At 34.6% G+C, this 27837-nt stretch overlaps 1 protein-coding gene across 6 annotated transcripts in view; it reads left to right on the top strand.

Annotated features, from left to right (window-relative positions):
- The first annotated feature begins 1139 nt into the window (after positions 1–1139).
- Positions 1140–27837, top strand: part of DPH6 (diphthamine biosynthesis 6) — a 244527-nt gene continuing 217829 nt past the window's right edge. For 5 of the 6 annotated variants that reach the window (XM_039344452.1, XM_039344453.1, XM_039344454.1 and 2 more), the window contains exons 1-3: positions 1140–1278; positions 4665–4759; positions 7731–7924. In XM_039344452.1, the coding sequence (XP_039200386.1) occupies positions 1256–1278; positions 4665–4759; positions 7731–7924 (312 nt within the window). In that variant the 5' untranslated portion in view covers positions 1140–1255. The remainder of the gene's footprint in view (positions 1279–4664; positions 4760–7730; positions 7925–27837) is intronic. The other variant, XM_039344451.1, reaches the window with a different exon arrangement.

The following is a 27837-nucleotide window of genomic DNA, read 5'->3' as shown; positions in this document are numbered from 1 at the left end:
CAAGAAAGTCCAGTTGCCTCATGAAAAAGCACCTTTGCGATAACTATGACCTGGATGACCAAGAATCTCCATACACAGCTACCTTGAATAGGACAGATTGCAGACCCTCGACTCTGGGTTACTTGGTTAGAAGGAAAAGGAGGGAATAGACCAGGCAAGTACCTGGAGAGCTGCCCAACTGCCTCTTGGATAGCTAGATAGCTAACCTTTATTTTCATTTTTTACTGTGGGCACACTGGCACACATTAAAAATGAAATTCTGTTGCCTGCTCTCAAAGTGTACACATACACAACACACATATAAACATGCTACACACACACACACACACACACACACACCTACACCCTTACATATAAATGGGAATCCATTGGAAGATTCTATTCTGAGTTGTGTTCCTCTGCAGTTCTGAATCGTCTCCAGTCTATTTTTGACTCTTCTTTTGCTGAATTTTCTTCCATACTCATTTGACGCTGCTGTTTTCAGAGAATTGCCCTACTCTGAATAAAGGATTGGAACATAGAATTCCAAGTCCTTTTACACAATTCCAGTCCAACTTCCCACTGATTTGGAAATAATAAAAAGAGAAAAGGTGCAGTTGTAGTATTCCAATCGTCTCCGCCTTCGACGTTCCTCGATCCGCATCCGCAAATTAGCGATTCAACGACGACGGAGGAAATAAAAACTTACCTTAGCAACCCTCTAAATCCGGATCCTGTCTAGCATTAAAAGCAGACTTACAGAATTCTTTCGCAAATTAACATATGTTAAAACACCGGAAAAAGAAGTAAAACACACTTAAGTTTTACCGCACAAACCTATGAAAATCCAGGAACTAACCAAATGACAAATACATTCGCTAACATTAAGCTTTGCCCTTAATGCAAAGCCCCCGTGTTGCCACTTCTTAGTTATCAAATATATTGCCTATATTTTTTCTATTTTTTCTCCATTAATCCGCTGTTAAATCTACTCTTCATTTAGCATCCATGTTCGTGATCCAAGGATATCGATGAAAAAGCCTTCGGTAAAAAGCAGGCGTCTTGTGTCGCGCTAGTTTTTTAGTCAGACTGAACGGTAAAGTTCAGGCACTTTCACAGACAGACACCAGAAGATGGGGCTTTCCGGTAAAGGAAGGACCCTCAAACAGTGTCAGCCGGAGTGGCACGTGGGTTGGAGAGGTTTTAGGTGTGCGTGGCTGGAGGTTCTGGCTTAACCTCTGTTCTTTTTCTGGCTGTTTCTCTCCACCTATCCAGGATGAAAGTGGTGGCTTTAATCAGGTAAAATAATTGCTTAGCTCTGGGAAGCTGTCCTGAGCAGAATAATATTTGCATTTCCCGATTTCTAGGAAGTGCTGGACTATCTTACTATGTGAACAAAGTGATGCAAGTGACAAATAGCCCAAAATGATTCTTCCCCCCCCCCTTCCGCGGGCAATCAGCAGTGTGAGAGATTTTATGAAATACAAGCTTGGTTTTGCTTCTCTTTTAATGTAAAATAAGGTACACTTCAGAAGTTACGGATATCCAGTCTCGTCAAACTCGGGAAGCATTGCAAAGTACGAGTTGTATTACAAGTAAACATTTAAAGAGCACTGTTTGACCTATTCCAGACTTAGGACTTCAGGGTATATGCCTGCATAGTGACATTTTGGAAGTCTTAAGATTTTTCTTTTTATGAGTATTCACAGCAGTTCTCTGTTTATCCATCTGTTGATAGCTGTCTGGTATACTACAATAGCACTATTAATCTAAGTTGAAATAGACTTTTCAGAATGATACGTATCTGGGATGGCACTTAAAAGTTATATACAGTACTTAGGTTATATTTGCATGGTGAATGAATTAAAACATAGTACACTGAATTAATCCATTAAAAATATACATCATGGCATATTCAACCTTGAATTAACTGACTGGGATGAGTTTGCATCACATTGCAAGCTAAAACCCGGCTGGCTATTTTGTGGCTCAGTACGTAATACAAATGTACAATTAAAGAACAGAGGGTCTTAACACACATACTTGGCCTAGGAATGCACATACTAAATTATTTTGGTGATAGAAATATTCTTAATTTTACTTTAAACTTTTTTCACCTTGGAAACATAATTAGATTAGATGTAGTTACACAGCACACAGTTTGAAAATGTTTTGAATTGCTACAAATCCTATGGAAGTCTGTTCTCTAAAGGCTGTAGTGAATCATAAGCACAGCTTAATGATGAATTATATAAAAAGGAAAAGGAAAAAAAATAAGTTCAGAGACTATTCTTGAGATTAAATAACTCTTATAACAGACTGCTGAAATAAATAATTTTATGGCACAAGGATTTGCTAAAACTAGATTTTTTTTGATCATTTCCCATCTCCCCTTGCTTCAGTTTTGATAGAATGGGTCCATCAGTTTGTATTTAAAGAACTGTAGTGTGTGACTTGCACAGATTTATGATCTGAATGGAAGGGCCACTTGTAAATATGATTATGATTTACTTTCCAAGTAATTGTGACTTTCTTCTCAAATTATTAAATTAATAATGTGTACATTACTGGGCATATTCTGTCACAAGAACTGGTTTGAGATTTGCGAAAAGTTGATTTGTACACCAATCAACTTAGTACTATTAAGTTTTTCAGTAGCAATTTTATTTCATATGATTTCTTTACATTTGCTGAATTTCTCCTTTGGTGTATCAATGTCTGGTGTCAAGTTAAGAGCTGTAATCTAAATGACACTTCTTCTAAGTCGTGTAATTACATACAAACAACAAATCATTCACAATAAAGGACATCCAGCTCATGAATAATTATTAATTGTTGAATTAAAATTTTTCTAAGGACCATGGCTCTTCCTATGAAGTTTTTGGAAAGACTATAGGTTTTTTTAAAGATGCATAGAACATTATTTCTTGAAGTCAGTTTTCTCTTTAGAAAGTAATGTTTAATTACTCAATTAGTTATGTTCTGAATTATGTTAAACAAAACTAGGAAAAAGTGAAGCTTATTATAATTAGGGTTTCTGAACTGAGCAAAGCTTGGATTGTATTCCTGTCTTGATAAAGTCGCTCCCTCCCTTGGCCCATCCATCCATCCAGTTTTGAAAAAGTTCTATGGATTTATCCGGCAAATGGGTTTCAATATGTAGATGAACCAAACAGACTCTTTCCAAGAAGGTCTTAAGAATATCAGGACAAATCTTTTGTTGATAAAGAAAGCCATACAGGAACGGGTGCCAAATCTCCCTTTTTATTGCCTAGCTTTACTCTAAGACTGATTCATGGTGATTAGTAGATACCAGTTTATCTCTGTTTGTAATCTTGAGAGCTGAAGATGCCCTTTCTTCAAAAATGTGGGTAGGAGAAGTCCATTCTGTGGCCTCTTACATGCACTCACTGTTGTTCAAGCACACCTGCCCATTGATGTAATGGCATCCATCCACTGCACAAATGCCTTCATATTCTCTGCATCCTACTCCTTCGCAAATATGCTTTTTGGTTTGGGGACTTTTTGAACATGTTTGAACTATATGTAGAAAGTATATAATAAAAGTTAGTAATGGAATATCTCAGTATTAAAGCCTGCAGGTACTATCTCAAATGTAACAAATTATCTGTCTGTTGTTCATTTGGATTAATTTACTGTTCTGTTCAGAACTCCCTGAGTCAATGTATGTTTGGTGTATTCTATAAAATTTTGTGAGACAAAAATAATTTAGTTATAATTATGTAGTTTTTCCCATTTTATTTTTCAAATTTATGTATGCTTATTTTTTTTAAAGGGCGGTCATAACTCTGAAAAGTACTGAGCATTTTTCAAAATGAGGCAATTATGAAGAATCAAACATTCGTGCCTCACAAATACTCTGGAATATAGTGCTTTTCATTCTGACTGATATCCTTGGTAACTAAATTGTTTCTGATGGAAGTCTTGCACCCACACAACATTAATTTGCATTCTAGTTTCAGCCTGTGAAAAGTCACTGACATTGAAGGTTTAACAATAACTCTTTTAAAGCTTGATGCTTTAGTTGTGGTATTTTTTTCTGGCTGTGCATTTGTTTTTAATATTTGCATTCAAGTGGAATGGTGCTGCATTTTTTAATACAGTCAAGATGATGAAATGAATTTCAGTACTTACCTTACCTACTTGCTGTGATAAATTATTTGTTTTCCTAAATTGGCAACCTGTTATCATATACTGTGCTAGATATAAAATTTGTTTTACAGACTGAGTTAATTATAAAAGCATCCTGATTTGGCCTAAATAGGCATATTAGAAAATCAGAAGTTGGTTTTTTACATATTGTCCCATACTACCTTGTACAAATAGTACTTTCATTTCCCACTTACATGTGAAAACTAATAACATAGATAAGAAACCTTTGGTGACATTAAAGAGAATAAAGCTTATTGCTTCAAATATTGCTTGCCTAATTGATTTGAATTTAAGGTATAAGTGACAGAGCTAAAATATACATAAACATATTTAGTGACTCATCTGAAAAAAAAATTAAAAACATACTGATGATTTATTTGAAAAGCACTGATATTTTTTAAGTGTAAACAATTTCACTGCCATTTTGAGGTAAATATAAACATTACTTCAAGAGAGTTCTTATTGAAAAGTTTGTTTAATTATCAGATAACACAAAACTTTTTTTCTTCTAGTGGTGGAAAAGACAGCTGTTACAATATGATGCATTGTGTTTCTGCTGGCCATCAGATTGTTGCCTTAGCCAATTTAAGACCTACTGAAAATAAAGGTAAAGATCCCACATTTTCTATGAACTCTTCATCTAGAGCCAACATTTTATCATTTTATTTATCAAACAAAAGTGGGAAATATATGAATTTGTTAAGAGTGGTTTATAGGAGCATAGAAAATTCTTTTATAGTAAGTCAGATTATGTCTGTGTAGCTCATAATTACATATTGTGAAAAGTATTCCAAATTCTATAGATGCTTGAGAGAAAGTATACACAGAATTTTGAGGTAAAAATGTAAATTTTTTGTGCTAAGAATTGCTCTGGGTAAGAGTCAGGTCCCCAACTAAGTTTATAGGAGATAATAAGCTGGAATAATGTATTGCAGTTCTCATGTTACATTTGTTTTAAACATTAATCTTCACCAGAAACATCAGTGTTACCATTTAAGCTACTTGATTATTTTAAGGGTTATTGTACATGAGATGTCATAAACTTTGATTTATTATTGCATTGGAAGTTGCAGTAAATTACATAAATATTAAATTAGGAGTTCATTTAGAAGGTATTTTTGTGATCTTTTAAAAGAAAACTTAACATATATTGCAATGTTTAAGATTATTTTTTGTTTACACTTAATACAAGTATATGTTTTGTATCAGTTGGAGTGTATCCCTCCAAATTGATAATACAATTTAGAACCAGTTTTGTGTAATGGTTAAATTGCTGAATTAGAAACTGGGAGACTTTGAGTTCTAGTCCTCTTAAAGCTGGCTAGGTTATTTTGGGCCAGCTGTTTGAGATGTGCTATAATTCTAATAATATTTTGATCAGAGCTGTATATCTATACATGTTTACTCAGAAAACATATTTTATCTTTTGTCAAGATGTATGCAGATACTGAGCTGTACACCTAGAGAAGGAAGGAACGAAAAAATTGGTTAATCCAATGGAAATATTAATATTTGTTTTAAGTGCAAAGATTTCCAAACTTGGCAACTTTAAGACTTGTGGTCTTCAACTCCCAGAATTCCTCAGCCAGTATGTTAGCTGAGGAATTCTGGAAGTTGAAGTCCACAGGTCTTAAAAGTTGTGATGTTTAAACAGGGTGGATTTGATTTAAATCAAGTTGATTTAAATTATGATTTAAATCATGATTTAAATCACTAGTAAAAAGGCTAGATTTAAATCAACTCAATTTAAATCATAATTTTTAAAGAGCAACTGTCATCTTTGTCCTACAGCAGCTCCTCTGACCCGCTGTTGACTCACTTACAGCCCCATTCACTTTAATGGTACGGCTGGTGATGCCGCAGTGACACAACAAGGTGAGGGTCGTGGTGGGCAGCAGGTGAGTGGATGCCCACTAATAGGCGCTGCCATGATGATCTGAAATGACAGGTGCTCTTTAAATGTAAGGACTCATTCTTGTTGGTAGTTAGAATCTTTAATATTATTATTTGTAAACAAAATGAAGGTTTCCTATTCAGAATAATAAGCTGACAGGTTAGTAAAAGAATGATAGCAGAACCAATTTTAGGTTAATAGGCTAATCATAAATAGTTGAAGAACTACTCAAATTCTTTTATTTAATTAAAACACTTAGAGACTGGTACTGATGGATTTCTCTTCAAAAAAAACCATACAGTTTGTGGTGTATATAGATTTGCAAACCAACTGGATAAAGGAATATTTCTGAACTTTGTTTTGTGATTTATCTCATGGTTACTGTGAAATTGTGTGAATGCATCAATGCAGTGAATGTTATCTCAACTTGCAGAGCCCGGATTCATTGAATGAGTTTACCAAAAATGTAAATATTGCAGAATATACAACCTCATGCTACATACCTAAGCTCCATTTCATGCTGAATAAACTAAATTATTAATGTATCTTAAATAGAAAACTAGATTTAGCTTTTTACTCCAAAAACATTTTATTAAAGTAAATTTGATAAAAATAAAGAAAATCCGATTTTTTTATTTTTTTAAAAAAATCAACAATTATTATCCACCCTGTGTTTGAAGACCCATGGTTTAGTGGCTTGGATCCATGGTAATTTTACTAAGAATACAAGAATCCTTCCATGTATTGAAAACTTGTGATGCTTTTACTGGTGGATCAAGCATACTTTACTGGTATTTCACCCTACCCTATTTCTCAATCTTCTGCTCTCTTACCAAAAGTCTGAAATGGGTTGAATAAAATTTTTGCACTAGTGGTAGTGCGAAGGAAATTCATTCCAACCCATAATTTATGGAGTACCACAAGGTTGTCTTCTCCCAATATAGGATGTGCTTCAGGATGACTTATTGTAACAGTTTGTTCAGTATTATTTCTGTCTTAAAAACATTTATATCTTTCAGCCAGAAATATTCAGAAAAGGCTTATACAATAATAGAAATGGTATTTGCTGTCTTTTAGAGCACAACCAAATAGACAGGGCAATAAAATCTCAAGGGCAGTTCTTAACGTTTCATGATTTTTATTATGGCTAGCTATAGTACAAGTGATGAACTTGCTGGTCTTTATCACAGGATTTTGGCCTTTGTGGCAGTGTCCCACTCAGTGGGTGAGAGCAGCAGTGAGCAGACACTGTTAACTTCTAGGATTCTTTTATTACAGTTTTTTAAAAAATCATATGATTGTTTCTGCACTTATATTTTTATGACTTTTTCAAAGGTCAGTGATGTTTTAGAAGGAAGGAAGGAAGAAACGAATGAATGATGACATCCTAGGCTGATCCTTATACGAGACTGAATTTTTGTTGGTGCATGTTAAAAAAATAATCTCCATGCAAAGGGAGGGAAGCTGTAGTTGATAGGTTTATTCTTTTTAAGATGTTTGGAATGTTTTCAGTATTATTCTGTATTTTGCATTTGGGAGTAATTGAAATGAAATTGGGGGTAGAAGAGATTTGTATTGTATAAGGGGAGTTTTATAAAGGGAGTGCTTAAACACAGTACAATATATATTTTAGTGTTCTTGACTGTACATTCGATAATGTAGTAATGCTTTGTTTGCCTTTCAGAAGGATTCGATGAACTGGATAGTTACATGTATCAAACAGTGGGCCATCATGCTATAGAATTATATGCTGAAGCAATGGGCTTGCCTCTCTACCGTCACACGATTAAGGGTACCAGCGTTAACACAGGCAACATCTACACCAAATGTGAGGGTGATGAGGTGGAAGATCTTTATCAGCTTCTGAAACTTGTAAAGGTATTTTGTATGACAATTTCTTCTTTTAAATATAAGAATTAAAGCTGTAGACACCAAGCCTATAGTCGCCTATTCTCTATACTTTGCTATATATATCCAGTTTCCCAAAGAGAATAAACCTGGCTGAATTGGTCTTAATTTATAGCTTGTTCTGCTCTTTATTGTTGCTTCCTGCTTAAGGTTAAACATCCTATTATTGCTGTAAAAATATTTATTTATGCCAAGAAATACATCACAATGGTATGGTGATCCAATATCTTCCACATTTTACACTGCTGATATATTCTTTTTTTTTGTGCCTAACTCAAGAAGCATTAAATACTTTACAGTATTGCATTCAAAGTGAACTATAGTAATGCAAGACTTTTTCTAAGAATTCGGAGAAGAACAATAGTTCCCCACACTTAATTAGAATGTTTCTACATATATATATATAAATATATATATATATGTTAGACTCTTCTATTTGCCCCTTTTTGGATTGATTTGGTCATGCAATATAAGTAGAATGCTCCATTTAGGCATCTAAGCTATCCTATATATAAAATGAATTGTTGGACTGATGCAGTTGACTGGATATTTTTGTACTAATTCTATAGACCTTTAACATGAAAATACTGATTAAAAATGTAACCAAATGTGTAATATTATGTCTCTTAACCATTTTAAATAAGTGGGTCATAATTATTTGATTTATGATATTCAAACTAGGAAGCTTGATCACTGTAGTCTCTATAAAACAGATTTTTTATATTTATATTGCTTAGATTTTAAGGTTCTGTATTTGTGGCTGATTTCTCCTAGAAATATCCCTCCTGAAATAGATGAGACAATCGTGACTATTGGTCTGAAAGTTGGTGGATGAATTTCAAATAGGATGCTTATTGTTTTTGTTCTAATAGAGAAATTATACTTAGAAGATTTTCAACAATAACTAGGAATATAATAATTCTTATGCTATTTCTAAATTTGGATTTCCTTTTTAGAACAATGGTGTGTTTAATATGCACCCAACTACAGAGAGATCAGTTATGGATCTCAGCAGAATATTTTTAGCATGCACACTGATTGAAGGAAATAGACCATTGCTTTGAACAAAAATATGGCTGGAAAAATGAGGCCACCAGAAGGTTGTTCACTCCAAATTTAAACATTTCTAACTTGGATACCTGTGGCTATAGGCTATGCTCATGGATATTATTTTTTTCCTTCTGGATTGGTGTTTAGCTCTATCACCACAAGTAATTACTGTAGGGGAACGACTGAGATAATGTGTTGGAAGTTGTAAGCCTCCAGCGAATGCAATGTGGCTTTTAACCTCTGCTGTAATAAACAGACTGAAGTAGCAGCAGGTAAATATTACACATGAAACAAAAGGCTTTATGCTACAAGTGGTATCCTATATTTGCAGTGGAAGTAAATTCATAGATGAAGCAAAGGCATCTTTATTTTTTCTTCCATTTATTCTGAATCTCTTTCTTGGCTGCTTGTTAAATTAAATGTATAATATCTCACTTGCAAAAATAACAACAATACAATGCATAATAATAAATATACTGATCCTAGTGGTACTGGTTCCATAGAGGTTCTGAAAAAGAGATTTCGATCAAGGACAAGTTTGCTTTGCTCTAAAGCAATGGCTTCAAGATTGTTCCAGCTTTACCTTTGAAATTATCAGAGGATCCTTAATAAGCAGATAAGTTATGGAGAAACTTTATGGAAAAGAAGTTAATAATCTTTTATGTGACACATAAAATGTGTGCATATTCCTATCAAGTCACACAGAGGAACAGTGAAACATTTGTGTAAGACAGTTTGTGTGCAAAAGAGATAAAAAAACAATTGCTTTTTAATGAAAGGAAGAAGTAGGCTTAGAAATAATTACCTGAGTGTGAAAGCTTTGGAAACTCTAGCTAGAAGGATGCAGATCTCAGTCCTGTTTGAAAACAATGTATTTTAAGTTTCATGATGGATAATAGCTCAAACTATTCTATTCCCAAAGGCATGAGGAATAGTATGAGGTAGGACATCAGCTAACTTATTTTTAAGGGTGTGACAGAATCCCAAAATTAAATAAATAAATTACACTCCTCCCCCCAAAGTCCTGAAATCTTGCAGGATGTCCATGCTTGTTCAGTGAAAACCTGCATTATTTTAGCTTCTAAGAAATATTTTATTTGAAATTGGCCCCAGTGCCGTTATATAGTGTCAGCCCTCTCTTGAAAAGTTTTCTTCTTGACTTAAAACTGAATCCAGTGATTGTTTGTTTATTGTTTAAGGGGTAGGGTTTGAAAATTTGCGGTACCATTAAATTTGACTCTAATACACAATGTAGTTCTTAGAGAATTGTTCTAACTTTTTCCATGCCAGAAGATTATTTTAGGCTGAGGTATGAGGGGGAGGAAAGGAAATGTATTATTGATCAATTAAATTAAATGATTAATAGTAGGACAAACTTTCTTTTCATTTTCTTCCAGACAGCAAGGACTGAATACATTGCTATTATCTGGAGAATAACAATCAGTTATGACATAAATTAATGCTAATGTTAAATCTTGACAACTTCTGCTTTGGAAGTTTGTGCATGATATTTATAACTATAGTTGAAAGAGATGTTATCAAGTTGTCTTGGACTAAATAAGTGATGTGTTTTTTTTCTAAATAGATATTAATTTCGCTGGAAGAAAATTCAAAGATATAAATATATGGAATCAATTGCATTTATGAAAGACATTCAATAACCATGCTTTTACAGCTGAAGTCATTTAAAGCACTTCTAAAATTGCACTTGAAACCTTGCGTACATCAATACATTATTGGGTACTTTGTAAGAACAAGAATAAGAGTTTGGGATTTGGAAAGAAAACGGGGAAGGGAAGGAGAAAGGAAGGAAGGAAGGAAAAGAAAGAAAAGGAAAGGAAGGAAGAGAAAGAAAGAGAGAGAAAGAGAGAAAGAGAGAGAGAAAGAAAGAAAGAAAGAAAGAAAGAAAGAAAGAAAGAAAGAAAGAAAGACTTTCATTTCCCTGTGGGAAAGTACTTGCACTTAAGAATTGATGATTATGTGAGTACAGTATATTCAAATAGCCTCCTAGACTATTCTCTTTTTCTGAGAAATAGTCATCAAGCAGTTGGTAAAAAACCTTTAATGAACATACTCTAAGCTAGCTGACAAAATTACAGGGTTCACACATTGTGTAAAGCAGTGATTCTCAACCTTTCTAATGCCGTGACCCCATAATACAGTTCCCCATGTTGTGGTGACCCCCAAGTGGGTGTGGCCACCAATAAGAGGGAGTAGGACAGCTAGGGAAAAGGGAAAAAATGGCGGACAGCATGGTTTGGTGACCACCGTGAAATGGTCATTCGACCCCAAATGGGGTCCCGACCCACAGGTTGAGAACCACTGGTGTAAAGCAATGTTTTTAATCCCAGTTTGCTAAATAAACCACAGTTGGCTGAGTTTACACATAGTAACCATATTATCATATACAGTGATGTACAAACTTTTTCATTAAGGCTTTTCCTTCAAACGTTTAGTCATACAGGTATCTTCCATGTGTTTTCCCATGTTGGAATGAGGTATCAGTATCTTTACAATAATACAACATTAAGCTGCTAACATAGGTGACTTCAGATGTTTAATTTTAAAAAGATATGGTAATGTTTTAAAACTACAGTCTTCAATAATTTTTATAAAAATATCTCAGAGCATTTTTGGGGGGGGGGGCTTGCTAACAAGGTAGAAAGTGCTAAATTTGCTCCTTTTTTCTGTGGTACATTGATCAGAGTTAGTTTTGGCTCTGCTGATCGGGAATTATGAGCACTGACGTTATATCCATCTGGAAGATACCAACAAACTGCAGAAATCGGGCAAAAGCAGTAATTTTTTGTATTCATATCTGGGAAATAATTATTGCAGTGTGTCATAAATTTGCAGTTGTTGTAGCTCAAAATGTAATTCTCTTGAGTTGATTTGAAGGAGTTGAAACAAAATTGTTTCTGTCTTTAGGTTCTTATAAAATTCCAAGAGTTCTTTTGACTTATACTATGTTCTGTTTTTAATAATAATATATGAAAAGTTACTAAAAGAAGTCTGGCTATAATTCAGAGTAAAGCATCTTGCCATTTGGCATTTTAAAAAAAATGGTAAAACAATTTTGCAAAGTTTGAAAGATTAATTTATTTAAATAAAGCTTAATCAGTGTTTACTAAAAGTTCCAAAGGGGAGTAAAACTATTCTAGACACAATAAAAATAATAAAAGCCAGAAACAGCATCTATAAAGTCAGTAAATTTTCCAGAGCCATAAAATACTAAATTCTGTTGTAAAACATACTGAAAAAAAAAAAGATTTTTTACCTGGTGCTGAAGAATACAATAAAGGTGGTAGTGGATAAAACCTTTTGGGAAAGGTTTCTAGATTTGAATAATTTGACTGCAAAAACTTCTTCCTACTCTCCCATCCATTCATCCATCCATCCATATTTAAGAATATAGCTAGTATGGTATAATAGTTAAGATGTTACACACTAGGAACAGGAATTCTTTTAGCACAGAAGGCAGCTGGACCAGTAGTACCCTCTTAGCCCTAATCAGTATTAGGTTCTGTGAAAATCCAGATGAAAAACTAAATCTGTCATTTCATCTTAGTAACTTTATTACCTGAACTGAAGTTCAGTGCAAAACAAAGTGATCCTGCAACCAAGTGGCAAAACTCTAGAAATAAGAAATATTCAAAACCATATTTTTGGGGGGGTTAAATAGCACTAAGATAGTGTGCTGAACCAGTGTATATCCTTACAGTATTCATACATTATAGATACTAAACACACAATTAGAAAAAAAAATACACACTTGAGTTTTAGTACATTTTCAATTTTCCCCAAAACATAACATGTCCATTACTGTGATCATTAATAAGAATTGGCTTGTTATAATAAAATATAACATAATAACTTAATTATGCATTCAAAAATACAATACATGTGTTATGATTGTTAGGGTTGTTTTAATAGCTAAGTCATTTACTTCATTCTATTCGATTAAATAATGCTAAAAAATATAGTAGGTACTATTTGGCATACACATCTAAGATAATAGTTTGGCACAGTGCTCTTAATGGATAAACTGTTAATCTGATCTCCTGATTTGTTTTAGATATAATGGTTAAGGCAGTTTGGTATTGTATAACATCTTCAATTATGTAATAGATCAAGAATAAATATCTTAAATTAGTTATTTGTGCCATTGATTCTATAATTCCTAAAACAGGTCCAAGATCCTAAATGTAGGAAGTCCTATGAAACACGTTTCTTAAGAATGTATTACTTATGTGAAGATATGTTTTGAAGAGGAACATATGTAAATTTTTAATTTACATCTTTAAATGTAGCAGACTCTAAAGGGAAATGATATTTGTTATATTAATGTGAAACATGGTTTATTCCTTTACTCAATTACATGAAGCAATAGAGATCCATAGAGACAAAGTGTGTTTTCTAATATCCTATTTTGCTACCCATTGTCTACCTGCTTATATATTATTATAAGCATATTATATTTTAAAACAGAACTTTTAAAATATGTTTTCTCAACTATAGATCCATTCACAACATTTTCTACTTGTCACATTTACTTTACCAGTAGAATTATTTTTTTCTCCTTAGTCTCTCATTATTATAATGAACTTCTACTGAATAGTGATAATTTATTTGAATCCTTTTATGTCTCTGTTCATTCATTATGTTCAGTGTGACTATAATTTGTGGAAATATTTACAGATTTTTAGCAGATAGATTGATCCTTTGAATAGTAGTTTTGCTTGGAATAGCCATTTCCAGCTGATCCTGGCTAGAAGCTACAGGCGTTGGAAATCCAGCCCATTGGGATGGACATGAATTGAGGAATTTACTTTAAACTACCTACTGAGCATTGATTTTAGTAGAAAAGTGGATGCATGTACTATAACTACTGGATTACTTGGTGAACTTGTATTAGTCAACTGAGACTGATAAAAAATAAGACATTTTACAGACTAAATAACAGCCAATCTTTAGATTCAAAAATGATCTGCATGGTGAAGGTATCCTAGAGATTAAATTGTGGTGTATATCATATTGTATAACAACCCACACAGGCAACTAACAAATAAATCACATAGTATATATTTTGCCAAGGATTTCTTCCCTATCCAAGCAGAAGTTAGACTCTGCACTTGTTTATGTGTTATATGAATAGCAGCACTGGAACTATCCCTCATATATTATTTTAGTTTCTGTTATTATTCTTCCTATATTATTTCAATGATATTAGATTATGGGTTCTTCTGATGCATGAAACTATTGTACCCACAGTCCTTTGCAATTTACTGCATTGTTTTGGTTTGATAGTGTAGATTAGATTCATGTTGCCTTTTTCTGTAGTGGTTTAACAATGGTGGTGATAAGGATGATAATGTGTATAAATGGGAAGATCGAAATTAATTACAGGTAGTCTCGATTTACAACAGTTCATTTAGTAACTGTTTGAAGTTATAATGGCACTGGAAAAAGTAAGTTATGTCTATTTTTCATAGTTACAACCACTGCAGCATCCCCATAGTCGTGTAATCAAACGCCAGACATTTGACAACTGACAGTTGTAGTGTCCTAGAGTCATGTGATCACCTTTTGCCACTTCTGACAAGCAAAGTCAACAGAGAAGTCAGATTAATTTAACAACTGTGTTACTAACTTAACAACTCCAGTAATTCAGTTAACGACTTGGCAAGAAAGGTTGTAAAATGGGGCAGAATTCACGTAACAAATATCTCACTTAGCAACCGAAATTTGGGCTTCATTGCGGTTGTAAGTCAAGGACTATCTTTGGATGTAACATAGGTTTAGCTAATATAAACTGGTGAATTGGTTGGTTTTTATCATTCTATACGCGACTGCATTGAGATGTAACATTCATTTAATGACGGATCAGGGATTCAGAAAAAGAGATACTGTAGATTCCCTCTTAAGATGGAAGAAGTAGACTAGGGGTTTCAAACTTGGCCCCTTTATGACTTGTGGACTTCAACTGCCAGAAGTCCACAAGTCATAAAAGGGCCAAGTTTGAAGACCCCTGAAGTATACCCTGAAAACAGTTTTCTCCAGCTGCCTTTGATAAAGTGGTTGTGGGATTGCATGAATAAGGAAACAGATACAGCCTTTGAAGCAGTTTGCAAACTTGTAAAGAGATATCATTGTTTTAATTATTTGAAAAGAGATACTTTTTGCTTTTACATGTTGCAAAGTACCTTGTTTGAATGTATTGGACAGACCCAGCAGTTTCACCTAAATTTAGTTACATCTGGCACTAAGAAACCAGAGGCAGTAATAAAAATTGGGGTGGGAAAAAGGGAGAGTGACTCTGGGAGGGAATTGAAAGAGGCTAATAGATGGTTGCTATATTCTTAGTTGGATGCTGTTTTTAGATTAAATGGTTTTGCATCTTTTTCCAAAAGTATTATAGAAGAATGCATTTAATCTTATTTGAAAATAAACTGAATTGGAATCATTTTCCAAGTGTTGCATTTGTCTTTCTAATGCCATTAATAAACATCTAGATGCCTCTGCAGTTTTCCCCATTGCTGTCCCCCCCTCCTCCTGTCACACAAAAGGTAACAGCTTATTGGGAGAAATATGAAATTTTATATAAATCCTCTGTGTATTTTTCCCTATTGGGCATGTGGGATTGCAGCCTGTTGTGTTTGTTCTGAATAAGCATAGAAAGGAAAACTACGGTAGTGATGAAAGATGACTAGGAAACCTTGATTTCTTTTTCTAAATCCTAAAAATCTGATTGCCAGATTTTCTTAATTTTCCACTGCCAGGTTATTCTAATGTGGTCTTGGTTGATGGATGTAGCATTCTGGATCTATAAGATTCTCACATGTATTTGGAAATGAGCAAGTAAGAGATTGTTTACTTGCTACACATTGATAAACACACATTTCCTCCCTTTATCAGGGATATTGCAGAATGTGAAGTATGGGTTTCCAATTGTACTCATTCTTTTCAAACCTCTTCCTGTTTAAAAGTTAAGCTTCACTAATTGGAAGCTGATCAGTCACTGGTATTTTTTTTAATTTTGTCTTTAAAGTCTGTTTATTAGTCATTAAATCTAACCTTTACCTAGTTCAGTTTGGCAAGACTTCAGAAAGAAACAGTATATTTATTCTTAAGAAGATCATGTCATCCTTCTAAATGCAAAATGAGCATTAATTAACTATAATATTTGCAAATCATCTTGCTTTAATATTCCTTTAAGAATACTACCATTTTAAGTGAAGTATTTATAATGCCTAAAATGGTACATACTTCTCCAGCAGCAAGTAGATTTCTAATTATCACTTAAAATTAATATTGCTACACAACTACTATTGGATCTTTTTTGCAAAAATGAAATCTGTGATTTGCTTTAATAATCTTTATAGCAATCACATTTTAAAATCAATTTTCTTGGATTTACTGTGACACATGAGTGGATTTGCAATATGTGTGTGTGTGTGTGTGTGTGTGTGTGTGTGTGTGTGTGTAAATATATAAAAACTATTTAGGAAACCCTTTATTTCTTGATTAAGAAATAAAGCTTGCATTTTAGGACTGAATCCTGTGTAGATCCACTGAAGATGCTGAATCGTGAGAATTAGTTTTGGAATTAGCTAGTTTTGAAGATAATAATGTCAACAAAGGAACTAAAAACATCATCTTTTTATGAGATGGGAGTAGCTAAGGGAATTCTCAGATTATATATAGGATGTCCTTATTAAACAACAGAATGAATGAAAAATAGTATTTATTTAGTCCTCAATCATCTTGTAGTAGCAGAACTCAATTATACATGCTTAAATAAATGTTGAAATAAAAGAAATTGAAGTATTAATTTAAACATGTTACAGACAAAAGGTTCATACAGAGAAAAAAATCCCTCTGAATATTGCTGCTATTTTGATAATACATCAAACATACATTTTGCATAGATATCAAGTTTGATTAATTTGATGCAGGTAATTTACATTTCCTGTTTTTGTAATCAAAATTATGGTATTTTGTAATCAAACATGGGATGTTGGTACTACTTTTACTTATACATAAAATAAGTCATTATGTCTTCTTTGTAATGCTATTTTAATAAAATCCAAAGCATCTCTTTTATTAACATGGAGATAGTAATGTTATTTATGGTAAGCTTTTTTGAAAACTTAAGTTTGGCAATTTTATATCTATATTGCTAGTAATAATGTCTTACTGTTTTTAATATCTACAAAGCTGGAAGGACAGAATTAGTCTTTTAAAACCAAAACTGTACAGTATTAATACCCTGTTCCTAATGATAGAATTGAATTCACTCATGCATGTTGTTTCTGCTGATCACAACATGGGATTTTAGTGAAACTGATTTGTGAAGATTAGGGTTCTCTGATTAAATTATCTTTTTTAATGGGCCAACTACCAGGACTTATTCTACTTATATATACTATAGTGACATATTCAGTCCAACAGGTTGCTGCAAAGTTTATATTTTCCTCTCAAATCTAGTTAGAAAATCTTGGTTTGTTCTTTGGGGTGTTACAAACGGGCTAAGCTTACTACATTTTCCTCTTTCATATTCTGTGAATTGGATAGTTTTGACAGCTCCTTTTTTACAGATCAGTGCAGCACCCCAAAATATTCTAAAGCTGATACAACAGTGCCCTCTGTAGGCTGTGTGTATGCAATTTCTTGTACATGGAAGATTTAAATATTCTTAGGATGGTGTGTGTGTGAAAACAGGATGTTACATTATTCTTAAGTTATTTAGAAGCATTTTTTTCTTAAATAAATTTTGATTTATCTGTATTCTAGAAAATAATGCTCTAATACTATATTAAAATAAACTGAATTGTTTTGCATTTGTTGTATGTTTCTTAATGTATCAGAATAAATTATTGATTTTATGAGAATATTTTCTAGCCATTTGAACAATAGTCTTTTTCTACTAATTTTCTTTATATGTTTTAAGTTATAAATTATGGGTGCATTTAAGTAAAGAGTCAGTGTAGTGATTTTAGATGGCAGAGATAGGTCTGGGAAGACTCCTATTCAATGTTATTCTGTGCCTGGTTTGAGTAGCAGTCATCCCCACAGGAATCTTATTGCAGAGAGAAATGGAGAAAGTCCTGAAATAAAGTTGAGATATAGATCCAGGAATAACTTAGTAACTTGTTAACTGTGCAATTTAAAATTCATGCAATGTTTCTGATAGATTGTGCAGGTTTATTGTGTCCTCTTAGACCAGTGGTTCTCAACCTGTGGGTCAGGACCCCATTTGGGGTCAAATGACCATTTCACAGGGGTCGCCAAACAAGGCTGTCCGCCATTTTTTTCCCCTTTTCTTTGGCCACGCCCCTGGCACCCAGTGATGTATAAGTGGTTGGGGGGTCACCACAACATGGGGAACTGTATTATGGGGTCGCGGCATTAGAAAGGTTGAGAACCACTGTCTTAGACCTTCAAAGTATTCTCCAGAATTGACATATAGATTATACTCTGCTAGTCATTGCCAGATATAGAGGGTGGTGCTCATCTCCATTTCAAGGCCATTGAACCAGCACTGTCCAGAGACATTTCCACTATCATATATTGCCAGCACGATGTCACGGAATGCTGTTACCTTCTTACTGAAGTGGTACCTGTTTATCTACTCATATTTGTATGCTTTCGAATTGCTAGATAGGCAGGAGTTAGGAGCGGAGCTCACCTTGTTACATGGTGCTTGGGTCTTGAACATGGGCTGCCAACTTTCCGGCTTCAATATGATGCAACCGGCCTACGGGCCGGCAGTTTGACACCGCTGATCTAGTCTTAGCTACAATATGAAAGTTGTTTGCTTTCCCTTCTTTGCCTTGAGTGTGTATGTGTTATTTTCCAACTTCTGAAATTAAGTCCAATTCTGCTTAGCTTTTTATGATCCACAACAGCCAGTAGGTGTTGCCATCTATCTGGACCGCAGTGTAATTATAGAGATTCCAACTGATAAAAACAGTAATTAATAAGCTTTAATTAAAACATCTTTTGTATTCATTATGAACAGAATTCAGTACAACAATATTGGGTAAAAATGGGGGTTTAAAGTGGCAAATAGTTCTCATAATTGAGAAAATCATTAAGAAGCAGCTTTTCTGCAAATTGGATGATTATTTGCTATTAACCCCTCCCCCAAAATTAATTCTAATATTTATTATTTGCAGAAATCAACATGAATCAATTGCAATAAATAAAAGGAATATTTCTATAAGAAAACTATGCTAGAAGCAAAATACGTGACAGAGTAATATTCTTTCCGAAGCACATTGCAAGAGTTTCCATGGGAAATACCTTCGTGCACACAACTAAATTCAGATATATGTTTCTGATTAACTGCTATAGAAGTTATACAAATATGCCAAAGAAGAAAAAAGATTTATGAAATCAGGATAAATATCCTGAAATTCACAGCTACTCCCATCTCGGGAGCAAGGACTTTGGTTTTGGAGTAATGTGGGATGAGGACAAAAATAAAAATTTCATTTTAGTAAAAATTTAAGTAAAAGTGAAGTTGATGTGATCAGTGTGCAATCATGTATTTAGTTTCTATTTCTATCACATTAAAAAATAGAATTTGGTAACAATGGAGGTCTTTGGGACCATACCCAAGTATTTCAGGATAGGCCCTAAGGCTTCTGAATGCATATCTCTGAATTTTATAATGAGAGACATGTATAGATGTAGCTAGTTAGGAAAGTGTCTGCTATTACAATTCTTGTTTCTAAGGAAAAGTGTTTAAACAAATTGTAGCTGAATTTTTGATAAACAATTCAAGTATTAATGACCTCTTTTGCAGAAAAAAATATTTCAAAGCTCTGATAGCTAAGATAATATGCTATCATGGTGATAAAAATAACAAGGTATAATGAAGTGAAGATAATGAATTAAGATTCAGTTTAATTAAAATAATGATAGATATCGACTATATTACAGGAACAATGAATTATAGCTGTTCTGCCGAGTGAGTGGTTGGGTAATTTAGTAAGATTTTTTCAAAGAATGACAGAGCACCCATCGCTGAATGTTATGGGAAGTGCCCTGTTTTTCTTCCATACATTTCTTTCTTTTAATTAAAATGTCAGTGATAATTTTATGGCATCTCACCCTCCCTCCTCAAAACACTCCACCAAACAACATTGTTTGATTTTCATCTTAAATTATGAAAGGAAATTCCTATTATTTATAAGTGAAAGAAATATACCATGAAGAAATCCGTTTATTCAGTGTACATTTTACTTTGTAGATTGGTGTGTACTACTTTTCAACAAAATGGTCAGATCCTTAGTAAATTATGTTTATGTAGCCTTTAAAATGTCTTAGAATGCTTAATATAAAGAGAAGTCTATTTTTATTATTTGTGCTTTAGAACGGTATTTCCCAAAATATATTTTCATGTATGCTGGACTACAATTCCTATCATTTCCCAGTAATAGGGAATATTTCATAGGAAATCCTATCCATTCTGGTACTTTTTCCATTCTTGGAATTTTCAAGCAAGCTGCAATATCCAACTGTCCTTGACTATCTTATAGGTTGCCAAATCTGAAAGATACAAATAGATTCTCTTTCCTGTGAGTCATTAAAATTGGAAAATAAAAACATTGAGAAGCTTCCATCTCAATTGTAGACTTTTTCCACCTTGAACAGTCAGCATGTTTTCCCTTTGTGTTTGCCTGCAGAATGGAATTGTTGACTATTTAATATAAGTAGTTCAATACTTTTTTTTTTGCACAGAATTGGGAATAGAGGGAGATTTTAAAAATGCAGAGGGGTTTGAACTCCTGGACCTTTCATTTGTTCAGAGGCTGGGTGGGGCTGATCAGAACTGTCCTGCTTTGGCCTTTAGAAGGAAATGCTTGTTTGTTCCTCCGTTCTTTGGAACATACACAGCATTTCCAGCTTTGGGCAGGTTGAGAGGTGAACATTTTGTGTGCCAAATTGCTCATTTTCCCAAGCTTAACAGTGATTGAATAATTTCTGCTTTTGACGAGGGGGGGGGTTGTGAATGGAGCCAATTTTCCCCTAAGCCACTAAATCCAGAGAAATCACATGAACCTCATATGAACCTCAAAAAACAGGCGGAGTACATTTTGAAGATTCATCATTCATTCATTCATTCACTTTGAATGGGTTCTAGGACTTAACTAAAGCTATATAAAATGTATAAAGCTATGTTTTGAGAGGTGATCATTTGATTCACATTGCGATGTTTGATGTTGTCTTCCGTATGTTTCATGATCTCAGTTATTATGGTTTGTAACTCAGGGCTTACAGCTTAGAAATAAGCTCAGCATATTCTAGAGGCAGACCATAAGCGTTTACTGACACAGATTGAAAATTTCACCCTGACATTTCAGATTTGATTTAGTCATGGAGACTCCTAAATCTTCTTGCATAGTGTCAAGCCACACTAGGTAGATGTAGACCAGAGAAGAAATCAATTCCATAGGAAGACTAAAACTGGAAATTGGCAGTAGTGTGTTTTTTTAAAATGCCTAGGTATTGGTCCTGGCATATCTCTGTAAACTTATCATCCATATTCTCTATGCACATTCATTGTATCGCAAATAATGGACATTAATTTGGGATTAAAGAAGCCAAGTGCTTAAATCTGGCACTGTACCCCGCTTATTGAAGTATGATCTTCTAATCTTTTATTTAATCTTAAACAGATTATTCTGGTCTATTTGCTTGGATCCCTGCTCTTGTGATGTTTTTCAAGTGTAAGGGTGACAACCCTTTGCCTTGCATTCTTATCATCAGGGATGTAATTAACTCTGTCTTCACACTTCTTGAAGTTTCTCTTTAATGCAGAAAAAATTAATGTAGAGGCAGAATTGGTTAGTTCTATGTCGCTTGAAACTATGCAGTGTTTTGGTATAGTTTAAAATCTGTAAAGTACTGTTCAGTTTATAAAACAAACCTTTGAAAACTGTTTAGATTTCCTTTCTTGACAGCTTCCTTAATTTTATATTCTATAGAAAATGGGAATTTAACTGTTTTTAAATAGTAGGAACAAATGAAGTGGAAATAAAAGATGGATTATCCTAGGTAATAAAAATATTCTTAAATATTTGTATTATCTTCCTAATACATAAATTCCTAAACTATCAGTGATGCAGGTCACAAGTTCTAGTTTGTCTTAATGAAATATTAAATATCCACCTCCTTTCTTGGTTACTGTCAACCTTATTTCAACTTGCTTCTAATTTTACTCTCTATTAAATATATTCTGATTCTGAAAGTATCTGGTTTGTCAGTTCTTCGTGTTATGCTGATGGGGAGTGAGAGAGGAATTGTAGAGAAAATGGGCCAGTTGTTATTTATTACCCAATTGCCAGGGTGACTTATTCATTGCCTGCATCATCATTCCCCAAAGTACTGCTTTACAGAATGGTGAATTATGTTTCAGGGAAAGAATCAATAAATGCTTTCAGAGCAACATTTGCCATGAGACTCATCTTCTTTTATACATATACGTGTTGCACTAAAAGGTGGGTGTGGTACAATCAACACTGAGAAAAAAGATAGTATATTAAGTGATTTGCATAAGGCATTTGTTTAGATCTGCAATGCAAACCCTAGGAAAACTGGGTTTTGTCCAAATGTATTTACAGTTGATTAACTACTCTTGAGGGGAAACATGAGGGGAGATGTTTCCTAATTCAGAGCCAAGTACATTTCCAGTGAATTAACTGCACCGTGGAAAAATGTGGCAAGGAGTTCATGTATTTGAAAAAAATGTATTATGCCTTAAGACTTTACAGTTGGAAGATCCACATGACCCTTGAATTTAATAACTGCCAAAACACTTTCCCTTCATTTTTTTTCTTTGGAGGGGGGAGAGGCAGAAAAAATCTGCATTGTAGCCTTAAACTACAGTTGATATAAAGAAAAACAAAAATCCCAGCTCCTCCCAAATGTGGGAACTGGAGCTCCCTACTTTAAATCATTACTCAGTCACTTATTTCCCCTAAAAAAATGTAACTATGGCAAGACACATCCATTCTGTTTTGCTTGTTTGTACCAGGTCAGTCTGGATCCATGCTTTCATAGATGTGAGGCTGTAAAATCACTGCTTCTGCTTAGAAAGATGAGAGAAAAGATAATAGAAACCAGGGATTGCTAACTTCAGAGAAACAGAGAACTGCATTGGTCACAATCATGTGTCTGTTTTTAATAATTTGATTGGAAGCAAGAAGTTATGTAAATATCTCAAACAGAATTTTTGGACAAATACTTGTCATCTCCTGAATCTTGCTCTTTTGATGCCAAAGCAAGGCAGAGTATTAAATGCTGAGATTGAAAAAGAAAAGTAATTACACTTCTGAAAGAAATCACTATATTGCTGAAGGAGTGTTGTGATGCTTTTAAATGATTTAGTACAGGTTCTTGGGATTTTAGTCCATGTGTGTGCCTGTGTGCAAATGTGCTTACACAGTGCCTAGCAAAGTTCAAGCATAATGCCAGGCTGCTATCTGGCGTTACATTGCTGCATTAATGGAATTAATTTCTTTGTGGTAGGCACTAAATCTTCTACCACTATTTTGAAATGGAAAAAGCCAAGTGAGGAGATGCATAACCCAGTTTGCCTCCATTGTAGCCTTAAACTACAGTTGATATATTTGCCAAACCATGTCCGAGACTGCTCCATGGGAGTATGGAATACAATGGCACAAGGAGATTTGCTATTTCTTCACCTTGTCTTCCATTATGATACTGGCCACATGACTGTGGAAATGTCTTTGGACAGCACTGGCTCAGTGGCCTTGAAACACTATAGTCGGCAAAGGCTAGTGGAGTAAAAGCCACAGGGATTCCTTCCCTTTCCATTTTGGAGATTTTTGCTTTAACTGCAGTGGTATCTTAAACATTGCCTATGACTTTGTAGGTAGGATTCAATCCATTGGACTATGCTGGGATTTTGTAAATAATTCTGTTAGCCATAGTTGCCTGCAGTTCATATCACATTAAGTCATAAAACATAGCTTATTAACCCTAGTAACTAAGTTTATCCATTGGACTAGGTAAGAATCATACTCATTATATGGCTTAGTGTAATAAACTCAGCTAGATATGGTGACTCCTGATATATATGAAGCAAGTAATTTCTGATAATGTATGATGAGCCATTAAGAAGACAGCCTTGTAGCTAATGCTGATGTATATATAAATTTAGCAAATTAATTGAGAGCCATTAACACATTATCTTCCTCTCCCCTGTTGTGGATTTGTAATAAGTGGGAAGGAGTACAGAAAATAGTCAGGTTTTTTTTTTTAATAGAGATACAATTTTAGGATTCTGCAAGACAACATTTGCAGAAGCAGCTACTCAGTCTGGATTTTGGTACTTGATCAGGAAGCGTATGCGGAAATTGAATGAAAATGTGCTTCTGAATACTCATTTGCATACGGGACATGTAGTCCTTATGCAATAAAAACAGAAAGGATGGTCATTGGTCTAATTTAAAAAATATAAAATTGTAAATTTAGTCAAATTTCTTTGTGATTCAGAAAGCATTGTTTCAGTCTGCATGCCTCACCCAATTGCAGTTTATTTGGGTACAGTTTATTATATTTCTGATCTTTTCTTTGAATTATTTGCAAATTAATTAAAATGCTAATAGTTTGTCTGAGTCTGTTTGCACACCTTCCAAAATATGCAATGTTATAAAAGTCACTATGTAAGCACTTAAAATCAGAAACTAACCATAAAAAAAGCATTTTTGTAGAATTGAATCTTTTTAAAAAATATGACAGAAAGCACAGAATCATTGAAAATAAACATGCATTCAATACGCACATCATAGACATGAGATAACAGTCTTATGTTTGGTTTAAAATAATTATTCATCATTGTTGTCATCTTATCTCATATTTTACAAGATATTTTGGGAATTATGAGGGAGGAAAGAAGAAGAAAGAATGTGAGCAATGTAGTGCGGGAAAGTCCTGGTAAACTAAAGATAGAATTTCAGAAAGCACTGTGGTGTAATAGAAATGGTGACATAGGTTCAATTATGTTATTTTATGGCAGTACAGAATGGTGTGTTATTGATGATATACAATATAATATAGGCCATGGACATTTGGTCCCTGTTCAGTGAATTTTAAGACATCTCACCTAGGAAGGCTTTTGAAAATTGTCAATAAAAGAAACTATTCATGCACAAATTCGATTGTCACACTGAATCACCCTGCTTCTAATGGCTTCGACAGCAACTTCCACGTATTTATAGGGGGTAGCAGTCAGGTGAAGAGATCATGGGAACTAGAGAAAAGCTGAAGGAATTGTTGATGTTGATTACTAGAGGACATGTGGGTGGATTAATAAAGAATAGTGAATGTGGTTTTTCTTTTTGTCTTTGATTAGGAAGTAACAAAATGCATGTTTAACTTTCTCCATTCCATAGGTATGCAATCCTTATTTCTACCCTTTGAAAATGTTTTTTGTCTGGGCCTTGTCTAAAGTGCAACGGAAGCTTTAAAAAAAGTTGTTGCCATATTGCCTCTAGTATATTTTACTACTGATATCATTTTGGGTAAGTTCTGAATCAACAAAATAGTTTTATGGCTTTGTATTAAGTTATTCCCATTAAAAATTAATACACAGACAAAAATGAATATTAAGAATAGCTTCTCCTTTCTAAGATAATAATGATGTTGCTTTCAATGATCGTTATGCAATGAATCAATCCTGCAACTCACTCTCTGTGAGGACCCACCCCACTTTGCATCTTAAGAAGACAGAACTCTTGGAATAATTCTTCCAACAGGAATCCTTTATTAAGAGAAAATGGTTGCAGGCATGCTAGACAGGACTTGGGGTTCAAGCTCTCCCATTCAAGGTTTTAAGGGGTTCCCCAGTAGTCCCACCCAATCAACCCCCCTTCCAGTGATAGTTTCAAGTATCACAATTCCATCCCCTTTCTTCTTCCGTCTGGATGGAGACTTCAGATAACTACATGAAAGGCAATTACTCTTCTTTGATATGTTAAAGCTTAGAGGCCACAATAAACACACATTCAGTCCTTTGAAGTGTGCTGAAGGAAGTGAGGGCCATAAAGCCCCTTTGCTCTCCCCCTTTTCTCCCTCTTATGGCAGAATCCAGAGAAGGCAGAATTGGGAGTTTCTATGTTTGATAATTAAAGATGAAATATAATTGGATTCTGACATCCGGCCCCTCTTAACAATAAGAGAGATCCACCTGAAAGAAAACACAAGTAAAAAATTTAGTTAGGCTTGTTAGGATACTCTGTGTGAAACTTCTTCAATAGCTTCGGGGCTCTGACGTGACGTTTATGGACCCACTCATTTTGTGAGGCAGGGAGGTGTTTCCAGGCAACTAGGTACTGAGTTGTTCCACGATATCTCCTAGAGTCAAGGATCTCTTTTATTTCGAAGTGTTGTTCCCCCTCCACCATGATTGGAGGTGGTGGGGGGGGGATTTTTGGCCGTAGAGGTGACTGATGCTCTCTTTTCAGCAAGCTGCAATGAAAAATTGGGTGTATTTGCCTGAGGTTTTTGGGTAATTCTAATTCTACTGTTACTGGATTTATGATTCTTTTAATTGGAAAAGGTCCTATATATTTTGGTCCAAGTTTTTTACAGGGCTGTAGGGACTTTAGGTATTTTGTAGATAAGTACACCATTTCTCCTATAATGAATGGTGTAGGCTCAACCCTTTTTTTATCGGCTTGTGCTTTGTATGCCCGCCTAGCTTCATCTAGTGATTTTCTGACTATTGGCCAGGTGTTTTGTAGGTTTTCCATCCATTCTTTCAGTGAAGGGATCGTTGGTTCTTTTGGGGTTAACTCTGGCATAGGGTTGAAACTTTGGCCGTTGGCTATTTGAAAAGGAGTGTAGCCTGTGCTGGAGTGGACTGCATTATTGTAGGCAACTTCTGCAAAAGGAAGTAAGTCCGTCCAATCACTCTGTTGGAAATTTAAAAAACATCTCAAATATTGCTCAAGTACCGACTGGCAGCGTTCCGCTTGTCCATCTGTCTGAGGGTGATGGCTAGATGTCAGTCCCTGAGTGGTCCCTAAGAGGGATAAAAATTCCTTCCAAAATGTAGACGTAAATTGCACTCCCCTATCAGAGATGATGCGTTGGGGTGCCCCGTGCAATCTGTAAATGTGCTGGATAAAAAGTTTTGCTAAGGCCTTTGCAGTGGGAATTTTTTGGCAAGGGATAAAGTGCACCTGTTTGGAAAATAGGTCCGTGACTGTCCAGATAACAGTATTCCCATTGCTTTCAGGCAATTCCACTATAAAATCCATGGCTATTTCCCTCCAGGGGGCTGAGGGACTTGCCACTGGTTGTAACAGCCCTGGCGATTTCCCTTGCAACCTCTTTGCTGATGCACAGGTTGGGCAGCTGGCAACATAACTTTCTATGTCCTTTTTTATTGATGGCCACCAAAATTGCCGTTTAATTAAGTGTAAAGTTTTTACAAATCCAAAATGCCCTGCTGATTTTGTGTCATGGCAAAGTTGCATGAAAGTTAGTCTTTGAGTTGTTGGTATATATAACTTTTCCCCTACCCAAGGCAATCCGTCTCTCATTGTGCACACATGTTTGTTTTTCTGGAACCAATCATCTGTTTCCAAACTTTTTCTGAATTCAATCCAGTTTGGCTGTCCAGTTGTGGTTTTATTTTGGCTTGGGTTCTTGTGGTTACTGGCGCTGCCAGTTGTGACTCTGCCATTATTGGTCTAGAGTCTGTGGTTCGTGCGCTGTTATATTGGGGCATGCGAGATAGTGCATCTGCCAGGAAGTTCTTTCTTCCTGGTAAATGTTTGAGCTTAAATTGGAAT

Source organism: Crotalus tigris, unplaced genomic scaffold (genome assembly GCF_016545835.1).
Source record: "Crotalus tigris isolate CLP2741 ecotype Arizona unplaced genomic scaffold, ASM1654583v1 scf7180000017916.3911339, whole genome shotgun sequence".
Taxonomy (NCBI): Eukaryota; Metazoa; Chordata; class Lepidosauria; order Squamata; family Viperidae; genus Crotalus; species Crotalus tigris.
The sequence above is the reverse complement of the archived record's forward strand: the minus strand, read 5'-3'. Positions and strand labels throughout refer to the sequence as shown.